General features: G+C 39.1%; 1 protein-coding gene across 1 annotated transcript; it reads right to left on the reverse strand.

Moving 5' to 3' along the window:
- Positions 1–389: 389 nt before the first annotated feature.
- Positions 390–8,280, reverse strand: LOC118803640 (GTPase IMAP family member 8-like). Its single transcript, XM_036564101.1, has 3 exons — positions 8,274–8,280; positions 5,059–5,643; positions 390–1,279 (listed from the first exon to the last, which is right to left on the reverse strand). Exons 1-3 carry the CDS (start codon positions 8,278–8,280, stop codon positions 390–392), a joined length of 1,482 nt encoding a protein of 493 aa, XP_036419994.1.
- Positions 8,281–13,661: the final 5,381 nt, after the last annotated feature.

A 13,661-nucleotide genomic window follows, 5' to 3' on the forward strand; every position in this document is an offset into this window, starting at 1 on the left:
CACAAGCAATGGATATAAGGATATTAGTTACTACTCTGTGTGGATCAGCAAAAATACAGATTGATCTACTAACAGTATGATCCACAGAATTATTATCTAATGCGTAATATCAAGATAACCATCTTTCCATCAAATCATCGCTGTTCAAAGAAAACCATGTAAACTCATTTTTGTTGATTTTTAGTTTTCTGCATCACTTGAACATGGTGCTCAATAGCGATGCTTTAAAATTATGGATACATATCTTTACATTGACATACATTAAAAGTAAAGAACATTTCTGCCCTCTCCATTTTGGAGATGCTTGTTTTTCTTTGGACAGTGATGAAATAGTCTGACTTGTGTGAAACATGCTGATGCATTCAGTGATGACATTAGCATTACCACTTTTATTGTCTTCCCATACGTCGATAACATTTGACAGCATATACTGCTATTACCCCTAAAAAGATGGTATATCCTACTGTTCCTGTTAGCACTAGGCCTCCTAACCCTGCTGCTGCAGTTCCTAACCCCACTCCAGCAAGACCTGAACATACTCTATCTTCAAGAAACTGCACTGGATTCTCCATTACTCTTCTAATCCACCCAGTGATGCCAGACTTTTCCTCTTCTTCTTTCCTCCTTCTCTCCTCCATCTCTCTGAGATTCACCTGTGCCTGCTGGTAGAGCTTTTTGCTGTAGAGATGTCCCCCATTCCTCTCTACCAGCAGATCAATCTTCTCAAGTAGCTCTGTGACCTGAGAGCTATTTGCCCTGTCCTCATTATTTAATACATGAAATCTCCCACCACAGCTGTTTATAACTCTGCGAAGTTCTATACTTTCTTTAATGTAATCCTCCACTCTTTTATCCTTCAGTTGATCAGCATGGGTGAGCAGAACAATGGAGTAGATTGAAGTATATTCTCCAAAGTTCTCCAGAATCCACTTCACAGCATTCCTCTCTTCCTCTGAGAATCTTGCGGCCAAACTGATGACCAGTAGGAAGATGCAGGGTCCAGGACCATCCATACTGATACATTTCTCTATTTCAGCTTTCAGCTCTTCTTTAGTCATTGAGGTGTCAAAGATCCCAGGAGTGTCGATCACTGAGATACGTGTTCCTTCTCTCTCAACAACATGCTTTTTGCACTGTGTTGTGACAGATTCTGGTGAAACGTCCTGTATGAAGACCTCACTGCCGAGGATGGTGTTTCCTGTAGAACTCTTTCCTGATCCAGTTTTACCCAGCAGCACAATCCTCACATCAGAAGAACGCAGCTGACCTGTCGATAAAACACATACACAAATACAAACCTTTTGCACATTGCATCACCTAAAATGCAGCCTTAACCTTCCTATTTTCCTGGAACTGCTGCTGTAGATTTTAATGTGAGATAACATATCCCTTTACTATCCCAGTTTCAGGAAATGGAAACTGATTAATTTTTAGTGGATTGGAATATGTTACTGCAGCTTAACATTGGGCAAAATGTACATGAACCAAATGTATTTTGTGTAGGGTCAGTTTCAGGTAGCATGTTCTGCTTTATGATATACTGTTTCACAAACATGAGACAGACGTGCAGTTTAAAAATGTCTGAGCCCCTCTTGGTAAACTCTTGTGTTGTAATGTTGCAATTAATCCAGTTATTTTAAGTATTGTCTGCTGAAAAGAACAGACCTATTTCAAACAGCAAAAGATTCTGGTGTTTTTACAGCTGACACTTTGTTAAATATCTAAAAATTGATATTTGGAAGAGAGATGAGAGATGGAAGACTTAGCAGACTCTGCGGTGGTGGTGTGCTTTTTTACTGTGCACAAATATGAACCTTATGGAAGAGTCATCACAAGAAAACCTTTCCTGCATTGTTACCACACAATTCAGTGTCAGATGTTTGCAAAGGAACATCTACAAAATCTATCCTGTGGACTAAAGAAGTTGAAATAGAACTATTTGGCCATAATGAACAATGAGCATGGGGGTGGTCGACTGATCATGCTCTGGGCTCGTGTGGCACAGGGAACATTTCATTGGTGGAGGGAAGAATATATTCAATTACATACCAGGAAATTCTGGAACCAAAAAGCTGAAAGGAGGTTGGCTTATGAAACAGGATAATGATCTTAAACGCACCTTAAAATCCACAATGGACTACCTCAAGAGTCGCAAGCTGAGGATTTTGCCATGGCCCTCATAGTCCACTGACCTAAACTGGTTTCCATTTGCGCATTGACTACAAGGTCTTGCTTGTAACATTTAAACAGCTTTGCTCCAGCATATCTAACAGATCTATTAAAGAGTAGTAGCCCAGTGTCCTCAGGAGCCAACTGACAACACATGAGGACTGTCTGCCTGAAGACCAGGTTGGAAACACTGTTAAAGCCCAGTCAGACCACTTTGCTCAGCAGAATCAGGGTTACTAGAAACTCCTAGGATCACTTACAGATTACGATCACTTAGAGCTTAGTGGCAGGAGAAGGCTATAAGAAGATGGCAAAGCTTTTTTAGTTAGCCATTTCCTCAGTTTGTAACGGAATTAAGAAATGGCAGTTAACAGCAATGGTGGAGGTCAAGTTGAGTTCTGGAAAACCAAGAAAACTTTCTGAGAGGACTGCTCATAGTTGGTCATAATGAGTTAATATAAGCTTCTTACTCCAGAGTAGTAGTCCAGAAAATATAGAGAGTAGAAAACCCCTGTGACATATTACAACTAATATGAAAAGTAGTACATATATTATGACTTCAGCTGGGACAATATGTGAAATGCTAATAAAAACAGAAAGCAGTGATCAATAAATTATGTTTGACTTACATTTAACCAGAAATTGTACATAAACTTACTTATTTATTTATTTATTTATTTATATGCTCATTCCAACTTTGATTCCTTGCAGCTTGTTCCAAAAGGTTGGAACAGGAGCATGTTTACCACTGTTACATCAGCTTTCCTTTTATTTGGGGACTGAAGACATCAATTCATCCATTTTTAAAGTGATTTTTTTTTTCCATTATTCAGTTGTGTAACTGTATGAGTCCTTATTCGGTGTATTTTGCACTTCATAATGTGCCTCATAGGATATATGGGAGACATGGGGCAAAGGTCAGGATTAATGGTAGGTCAATCTATCACCCACATAGCCATGCTGTTTTAACTCAGAATGTTTTAAATGCAGAATATGGCTTGGAGTTATCATGTTAAAATAAGCATTAACATCCCTGGAGAAAGACATCATCTAAAAGGCAACATATGCTGCTCCAAAATTTGTATATTTCTTTCAGTGTAAATAGTGCCTTCACAGATGTGCATGTTACACATGCAATGACAAACCTTGACTTTTGAACTTTACACTGGTGACAATCTAAATTGTTCTTTTCTTTGGCCTGGAGAACACAAAACCCATTACTTTCATGTACAATCTGAAAACGTGACTCTTTGGATCACAATACGCATTCCCACTGTGCATCAGTGCATTTCAGGTGAGCTTGAGCTCAGAGAAGTTGGCGGCTTTTCTGGACGTTGTTAAGTTATGGCTTCTGCTGTGCACAGAACATTCTTAACTTGCATTTTAGATGTCATGACATACAGTGTATATTGACGAGTTTGTCAAAGTATTCCTGAGCTCATGAGGTGATATCCATCACAGAAGCATTCTGCTAGTAATATCTGAGAGACTGAAGGTCAGGGGCAATAAGTTGCAGTTTTTGGCTTTTTTCCTTTTGCGCACAGAAATTTAAAATCTTGTCTCTGTACTGGTAAATACAGATCAAAGTGTATTTACAGATCATCAATTTATTATTTATTTAATTCATTTATTATTTGTTTGTTTTTAATTTGCATTACATATACTGTTTCAACCTTTTTAGAATTAAGGTTTATTATACACTGGTTGCATTTTTCCAGTTCAGTATTTCCTCTGACCAGTAACTGAGGTGAATAAATAGAGAAACTGTGAATTATTATTATTATTATTTTTTTTTAATGGATCAAGCATTTTATTATCTTAGAACTGCATTTGGTTTCTTGAAAGAGGATATGCCCACAGTAAATGTAAAAATATTACAAATGCTGATTTAAGAAAATAAGTTGGACAGGGTCAGTAACACCAGATTGAAGTATGGGTGTCTCCTATCACTTTATACCAATAGCTTTGTGCTGTTCTAAGTGATATTACTCAACCCTTGTGTTGTCTTAAGGGTCAAAAATTACCCGCCACTATGTTTAACATCAAAGAAAAACACTTGAATAATCTTTTTCTCAACTTGAAACTTGAAGACCCCAGCCCTAGAATAAAGTGAAACATTGCCTTTGTTCATTTTACAATTAAAGCTTTACACCACCAGGGTACAAAGATTGACTTAAGGGTCATTTTTGACCTGGCAGTTTATGTAAAGTGAAATAGCTTCACAGTAAATAACACTTGTGTAGTCACAACATTCAACATAAGGGTCGAAAATGAAAATGAGAACACAAGACCCAGATTAAAGAAAAAACTCTCCGGGCTTCCATGTTGGTGTCAATGTTTCTCTTTCACTGACAGCTATTGTTTAACCAAAACCCTGCTAGCCTCTTTCACTGACCAATCAAAAGTGATCACATATAGAAAGCATCCCCATACACAAGACATCAGCAGCAGGTATCATTGCTTTATTTGCTAAATCAAGAAAAAATAAAAAAAAGAAAAACATAATCATACCCTACATTATCATATATATCTTACTGGACAGAAAAAACAAAATGATGAAGCGTTCTGCAAGAGCCAGACAAAAATATGAGCAATTGATCAGAAAAAGTAATTCAGTGTATTCTGTTTAATTTTATTTCAGTTGTTATGCTTCCTTAAATGATACCACCTTCAATGTTCACTCTGTTATCTTTTTGACTTTATCATAAATAAGCTTTGTCCCTGTTCCCACAGCAAGTGCTTCTCCAGCTACAACTCCTGCTGTTGGCAGTAGTACAACTCCTGTGACTCCAATAGCCACTCCTCCTGCCACCACTCCTCCTACTCCTAGTGCTGTTCCTGCACCCAATGCAACTTCTTTTACTTTTTTTATTATTTTTTTTTTCCTCATCTCTTCCTGGGCTTTTTGAAACATCTCATTTGTATAGTGTGTTCCACCATTCCTCTCCACCATTGCATCTATCTTCTCCAGCAGCTGTGTGACCTGATTTTGGTTCTGTTTACTGTCATTGCTGAATCCATGATATCTACCACCACAACGGTCAACAAACCTCAGAAGATCTCTGCTTTCTCTGAGATACTTTTCCAGAGGTTTGCCCTTCAGCTGATCAACATGAGTGAAGGCATCTTCACCAAAGTTCCCCTGAATCCACTCCACAGCATTTTTCTCCTCCTCTGTGAATCTCCCAACTCTGATCACTAGCAGGAATGCATGAGGACCAGGGAGTGACATGTGGACACAATCTTTTATTTGTTTTTCCACGTCTTTCTGACTGAGTGATCCAAAAATTCCTGGTGTATCAACCACACAGATTTCCCTGCCTTCATGGTTTGTAGACCCTGATGTGCATTCTTTTGTAATTGACACAGGTGAGGCTTCTTCTTTAAAGAAACTCTCTCTGCCCAGGATGGTGTTTCCACTTGCACTCTTTCCTGCTCCAGTTTTACCCACCAGAACAATTCTCACTTCAAACTCTGTGAACCAATAAATATCTTATAGTTTCAAATAGAAATGTATCAATTTAAAGCAGGGCAACACTATGAAGTAATGACTTTGTAGTTCACATAGACAACCATTGTTATAAAAAAATCCATAAATTGTAGGCACTTGTGCCTAAGAATAGAAAAATAGCAATGTTTTGTGAAAATTGAAACAGGCTGAAACTTTGTTTGAAATGTTCAATGATTATAAAGTACTGTTTAAAAGCTAGGGACCATTCTTTATTTGTTTAATTTCCAGTCAAAACGGCCATTACAACCATAAGGTAATTTTGTGTAATTGTTTTGGTGTGTTGGTGAATTACAATGACAAAATATTTACATGAAACAGTCCAACCAGTCACACATGCCATATGTGTTTTCCCAGGAGACCATGATCTACTCAGATTATGTCATTATTTAACATGTCAAAATACATATATATATATATATATATGGCCATAGGTGTGTCTGTTCAAAGTGCTTAAGCATTTTTCTCTGTGTCCTTTAATCAAAACTCCAGTTTCTTTTGACTTTCTCTTACCTTATGCTACCTTATGCATTATGATTTTTTTCCATGTAATCCCCTCAGAAATATCTCTTGACAAAAGTGTAGCTTGTACTTATTTTGACTGGAAATTAAATAAAATAAGTGTAGTCTCTGACTTTTGTACAGCACTGTATGTGCATAAGTATTTAAGCATTTACATGTATCTTATTGTTTTAATAAGGTAAGATAAGATAATCCTTTATTAGTCCTACAACAGGGATATTTTCAGTGCTCCAGCAGCAAAGGGATAGCAAGGCACTCAAGAAAAGAAGTAACAACTAACAACTAAATAACTTAACAAGGCTTATCATTTGTATTGATTTGTATTTGATAGGCATAAGCCATCAGCCATGCTTTTGCAATCCTATAGATTTTGTATGTACTTTTCAAAATAGATAAATATTCTCCACATTCTTCTTGTTTTCTTCTTCTTCTTCTTCTTTTTATTATTATTATTATTATTTTTATTATTATTATTATTATTATTATTATTATTATTATTATATTATTATTATTATTGTTATTCATTTTGGGCTGACTACCCCTAAACAATCGCTGCACATATTTTGCACACACACACACACACACACACACACACACACTCACATATAGTCTATTCTATTGTCTATTGTATAGTTACTGTTTTTTATAGGTATTGATTTATTTTGTGAACACATACTGTTTGTCAGTCTTGTCTTTATGTTTATACACCAGAAATGTAGGCCAAAAGTAGTGTTACAATGTACCCCTGTATATGTATGATGACAAAGTTAAATTGAGCTGAATTGATCTTAACTGAATCTAATTTAATTGAAATAAATTAAATTTACAACATCATTTGCAAAAAAGTTGGGGTGCTGTGAAAAATTTGAATTTGATGCCAACAACACGTTCCAAAAAAGTTGGGATGGGGGCAACAAAAGGCTGGTAAAGTTGTGTAATGCTGAAAAAACACCTGGTGGTAAATTGGCAACAGGCCAGTAACATGACTGGGTATAAAAGAGCATCTCTGAGTCTTTCAGAAGTAAAGATGAGGAGGGGTTCACCACTCTGTGAAAGACTGCATGAGCAAATAGTGCAACAATTCAAGAATAAAGTTTCTGAACATAAAACAGCAAAGAACCTTTGTTTTTCATCATCTACAGTACATAATATCATTAAAAGATTCAGAGAATCTGGAGAAATCTCTGTATGTAAGAGGCCAAAACCAGTATATGCTGGCCATGATCTTTGGGCCCTCAGACGGCACTGCATTAAAAACAGACATAATTCTGTAGAGGAAATCACTGTATGGTCTCAGAAACACTTCTGAAAACCACTGTCTGTGAAAACAGATCATTGCTGCATCCACAAATAATTAAAACTCTAAAATGCAAAGAAGAAACGATATATAAACAGGATATAGAAATGCTGCCACCTTCTCTGGGCCTGAGCTCATTTAAAATGGACTGAGGTGAAGTGGAAAAGTGTCCTGTGATCTGACAAATCAACATTTGAAATTCTTTTTGGAAATCATGGACACTGTGTCCTCTGGGCTAAAGACCACTCAGCTTGTTATCAGTGCACAGTTCAAGAGCCAGTATTTATGATGGTATAGGGGGCATTAGTGCACATGGTATGGGTGACTGGCACATCTGTGAAGGCACCATTAAAGCTGAATGATATATACATGTTTTGTCAACACATGCTGCCATCCAGACATCTTTTTCAGGGAAGGCCTTGATTATGTCAGCAAGACAATGTCAAACCACATTCTGCGTGTATTACAACAGCATTGCTCCGTATCAAAAGAGTCCTGGTACTAAACTGACCTGCCTGCAGTCCAGACCTGTCACCACTGAAAACATCTGGCACATTATGAAATAAAAAAAAAAAAAATATGAAAAGGAGACGCTGAACTGTTGAGCAGCTGAAATTCTATATCAAACAAGAATGAGAAAACATTTCACTTTCAAAACTACAGCAGTGTCACACTTACAGAGTGTCGTTAAAAGAAGAGGTGATGAAGTACACACCGTAAAAAGTGATTCTGTGTTTTAACCAGTTGAACTAGTATTGTCATGTTGAATGAACTGACCGGCCATTACAACTTAAAAAAAGTTGTATATATGTTGAATATGAACATTAAAACTTAAAATCACTTGTTTAGTCATGGAAAAAAAAGGGTTCCAGTCAACGTTTTGTATACGACACATGCACCGAACCTCTGACATCAGCAGTGGTTCATCTTTGAATCAAAGATCAAGGGCAGCCATTTTGGAAGACCAGGATGCCTGGCAGTCAACTGCTACACACCGCAAATACAGCTTCAAATTGTTTAATTTTATGAAGGTCTTCCACTACACTATATCATAGATTATCTACAGTGCTGAAGTAAGTAACCAAAAGTTGGCTTTATCCAGCTCTAACTTTTTACGCTAGCTAGCTTGTTAATGCTAATGCTAGCACCTAGCTGAAAGCTATGGAAATGAACTGTTAGCTAACTGCTTGGTCATGCATGCCAGATGGCCATCGTGAGCTGAAGTTAGCTAGCGAGTTAGACTGTCTCTGGATGCCCTCCCATTTAGCAAAAGTGTATGAAGTTTAGTTTCAATGATTTTTTTAAAGCATGTTATGTGATCTCATATTTCAAGTAGATCAGCCAGGTCTGTGTCTATGGGCCTTAGCAAGTCCTTTTATGGGGGACTCCCATCTCCTGAAGCTTCTTCAGTTGTGCTGGTCAAATTGTTTTGAAGAGATGACAGAAATGACTGCCATACTGGAGAGCCTTGACAAAGATGCAAGGTAATGTTTATTTTCAAGCAGCCTTTTAATAGAACAGTTTAATAGAATAGTTTTTATGCTGTTTTTGCTTTTTTGGCAGGCATCAAACCAAAGGAAGAGGGCAGCAGCGCTGCAGGCTCTGCCCTGGTACATGAGAGAGAGTCTCTCTATTCATGAAGATGTGTGAGGTTTGTGGATCTGTCTATTGGAGTATTGTGTGTGCAAGTGTAGCAGGTGTAATAATTTACTTTAATTAATTCATTTACATATATTTATATACATTTTTTATTTAAATTTAAGTTACATTGTTTGTTATTAGTTTCACTTGAAATCCCTTCCTTAAGTTCTACCTTGCAAGTTCTTAACTGTTCTTCATGGCTTATGGGAGTACATATGTGTTTTGTCCTTTCTCAGCACCTGTAGTTTTTCTCCCTTTGTCGTGTTGGCGCTGTTTTTTTTTCAGTCTGCAGTGAACCTGACTGAGAGAGGTGCGTTTGTGAAGTGCTCTGTTCTAATAACTCATTGTAGTGTTTTAAGATGGAGTTTTTGTGAGTATATTTGTGTATTTTACCACTATGAATATAGCGACATGAACTACAGAGGCGCAAGTAACGTTTTTGAGCTTTAAAATTTTTTTTTAGCAGAGCGATAAAATGGTTAATATGCTTAGTGTTTTAGCTCCCCCCTGTGGTAGTTGAAGGGCGTTTTGCTTCCTTGCCTTTGTGCCTTATATTCGTATTGTTTCTTTTGCTAGGCATTATCTGAGAAGCTATTGACGCCAATTTATCATTCTGCTTTGTTCTAAATGATTTGTACACAGGTGAGTACTCCCATAGCCATGTTTGAAACGTTAGTTAAAGTGCTCATTTTCAGTGGATGTACTGTGTGGTTAAAATGGCGGACGCCATGTGAGTTTTTTTATATTTTTTCTTTTTTTTTTTCTTTTCCCCCTTTTTCTGTTGAATAAGTAATTCTAGATACACCTATTCATCAGCTGATTTATGGTAGATTTATAAGAAATGCAGAGGGGAAACCTCTGCGATGTCATGTTAAGAAAACCTACTGAGTTTGTACTACAGTTTTATCATGTATATGCTCAGTTGTATGTATCTGTGTCAGAGTGTGTTCCATGGTAATATAGTGTGTTTTTAATATTGAAAATTATTACTGATTGGAAATTAATGTGACACATAATAATTACTGCTTATGGCTTACAGTCGGTTTAATAACTATATGCCTATATAGATATATATACTATTATATGTATGTATTTTTTTTTGTGCAGCTCAGTCTGCAGTGAACCTGACTGAGAGAGGCATTATCTGAGAAGCTATTGACGCCAATTTATCATTCTGCTTTGTTCTAAATGATTTGTACACAGAAATACACACAGACTGAAGCTGATATCCGGTGTCCTGAGTTTTATTAGAATCCCATACACAACGCAGATGACGGGGGAGTAGCAGAAGGGGAAGTCTGGCTACATTGGTGCCGTGACCCGGATTTCTTCAGATCATCGCCAGTGTGATCACCGACGATTGCTGCATCTGTTATCTGTGTGTTTGATGGGTGGTAGTGAATGCTTCTTCAGAACTCTTAGATTTCTGCCTCGAGTCAAGTGGTAATAGACCTAATTATCATGATGTCCCATACCGGAAAGGACATGAATGGTTTACCTGTTAATGATGACTCTATCAGTGGGTTAGGCAGAGGGTGGTTTTGGAGAGATTTGGACCAGACTCCAGTTAAGCGTGCTCATTTACCAGGTCCACCTGTTTCCTGTTCCACTCAGATATGTACAGATACTCCAATGGTTAGTCAACCTTCACACAGGCCAGCCCTAGAGAATCTTGTAACCCAGTTAGCTCAGCAAATTGGACAGAACATTGCTTCCCAGCTAAAAGAAGGGTTAAATACGCAAAGTATTAGTACACTTCAGAGTAATAATGCGCAGTCACAGAATGCAGAGATAAATCAGACACCCACTGAGCTGAACATGACAGGAGTCAAACTAATTATGGCTACAGATGTTAAAGAGCCCCCACACTTTAGAGGAGATGGGTCAGATAAACATTCGGTACATGAATGGGAGGAAATTGTAGATAACTATCTTAAAAAGAGGGGAATTCCAATCAGAGAACAGTTTCAAGAAATCATGTCTAGACTAACGGGAAGAGCTAAGGATGTTGTACGTGTAGCTTTACGTAGTAACCCATCATTAAGGCCAACAGACAATCCTAAGCTTATTACTGATGTACTCAAACAGCATTATGGTGAGATGACTTACTCTTCCATGCCCCTAGCTGACTTTTACAACACAGTCCCTCATGCTGGCGAAAGTGCCATGGATTATTGGCTCCGCTTAAACAAAGCAGTAGACATAGCTGATGAGTGTTTGAGGAGACGGGGTCGCTGTGTTGAAGAGCCAAGTCGTGAAGTCACAATGATGTTTGTAAAACATTGTCCCGACTCTGCTCTTGCTAGCATTTTAAAGTTCAAGACAGCTGAGAAATGGACTGCAAATGAGATTCAGGAGCATTTGACTGAGCATCAGAGAGAAGAGCGAGCGAAGTGTCAAGCGAAATTGGGCAGGCCCCCACAAGTAAAGCGTGTTGGGGTCCACCTACAAACACCAACATGTGAGAATGAGGAGGCTGAGATTTCAAGAGAGTTCATGAATGAAGGGGTTGAGAGGACACCAAACTCCCTGTCACAGACAGATGGCAATTGTGTGCAGTCTCTTATCAGTCTTTTAGACCGTGTGCTGGAACAGAGGACCCAGTCAGCAGTGCTTGCGCAGCCTTCTCGGAAACCTACAAGTTGCAAGGTATGTGAATCAACTGAACACACCACAGTGTTTCACTGTAGACAAGAAGGCTTGTGCTTGTCTTGTTTCAAGTCTGGTCACTGGAAGAAACAGTGCTGGAAGTGGAAGTCAAAGACAGGGCCTGTGGCTAGGGAGGCCCCCAAGCCGCATAGCAGTGAAAACAAGGACGTCCAGTTAAACTAAGTCACCTGCATGTGGAGAGGGGACGTGTGGGTGTTCATGAGCCTGCCCTCATCACCAATGATTTGGAGGAACGTTATATAGATATTTGCCAGACAGTTTCAAGCGACTGCAAAGTGATCGCACAGAATATACAGAGAATCGAACCATTCAGTACATTGTACCATGTACCAGTCACAATTAATGGTGTATTTCAGCTACAAGGGATGCTTGACTCGGGTTCGATGGCCTGCACATTGAGCGAAGATGCTGAGCGGAAACTTCTCAATGGAAATGTTATTTCTGAGACAGTACAGCTAACAGAGCGGATCATTCTTGTGGGCTGTGGAGGACAGCAAGTGCAGCCCAAAAGCATGTATGAGATCGAATTAAGCCTATATGGAGTAAAGTGTATGGTACCTGTTTTGGTAGTGCCTGGCCAAAACGATGATGTTATCATTGGTACTAATGTTTTGAAGTATGTCATGCATCAGATGAAATGTGACGATAACTACTGGAAACTAGTCTCTCGAACAGATACACAGAAGTCTCCTGAATGTGAACGGTTCCTAGAAATGATGTCATGTCTTACCAGGTGGAGAGGTGAGAAGCTCCCAGATAAGGTTGGTACTGCCAAGTTGACACAGGCAGTTACGCTGCTCCCTAAGCGAGAGTATCTAGTATGGGGCCGACTACCAAGTAACGTGCCTATGTCACCAGGGAGTACGGTTATGATAGAGCCCACATCCTCAAGGTCGATCCCTAGAAACATCCTTGTGGGACGAGTTATTACACCACTTTGGGGAGATGGCTGGATCCCGATGAAAATCACAAACCCTACAGAAAAAGAAATCACTTTGAAACGGAACTGTAAGTTGGCTGATGTCCAGCCTTGTTTGGCTGTTGAAGACCTTGCAGTGTTTCAAGGCATGTGTCAGAAGCGCTCATGCCCCAAAGAAGCTGTAGTTGAAGGAGAGGCTAGCATAGCTAGTCTTAAGAGAAGGCTCGAGGAAATAGGCTTAGGCAATCTTGACATAGAATCTTGCCAAGTCAGTCAGTCAACAAAGCTTCAGTTAGTACAGATGGTTGAAACTTACCAAGATGTATTTTCAAAGCACCATCTAGATTGTGGGGAAGCCAAGGGTTTCGTGCACCGTATCCGGTTGACAGATGATCACCCCTTTCGTCTCCCTTACCGTCGTGTGCCTCCAGCACATTATCAAAAGCTACGTCAGGTGCTAACAGAGATGGAGGAGCAGGGAATCATCAGAAAGTCGGTGAGCGAGTATGCTTCTCCACTAGTGATGGTATGGAAAAAAGATGGGAGTCTCCGGATATGCACCGATTTCAGATGGCTGAATGCAAGAACTATCAGGGATGCTCACCCTCTTCCCCACCAATCTGACTGCTTAGCAGCCTTGGGTGGAAATTGCTTCTTCAGTACGATGGACCTGACATCTGGGTTTTATAACCTGCCACTGCATGAAGAGGATAAAAAATATACTGCCTTCACCACACCCCTTGGATTACACGAATACAACAGATTGCCACAGGGGCTCTGCAACAGTCCAGCCTCTTTCATGAGAATGATGATGAGCATTTTTGGGGATCTGAACTTCAGCAGCCTGTTATGTTATCTGGACGACCTTCTGGTATTTGCTCCATCAGAGGAGGAGGCCCTCAGTCGGCTTGAGACTGTTTTCCAGAGGTTGAGAG

The sequence above is a fragment of the Colossoma macropomum genome, unplaced genomic scaffold, assembly GCF_904425465.1.
Source record: "Colossoma macropomum unplaced genomic scaffold, Colossoma_macropomum, whole genome shotgun sequence".
In the NCBI taxonomy this organism is placed as follows: domain Eukaryota; kingdom Metazoa; phylum Chordata; class Actinopteri; order Characiformes; family Serrasalmidae; genus Colossoma; species Colossoma macropomum.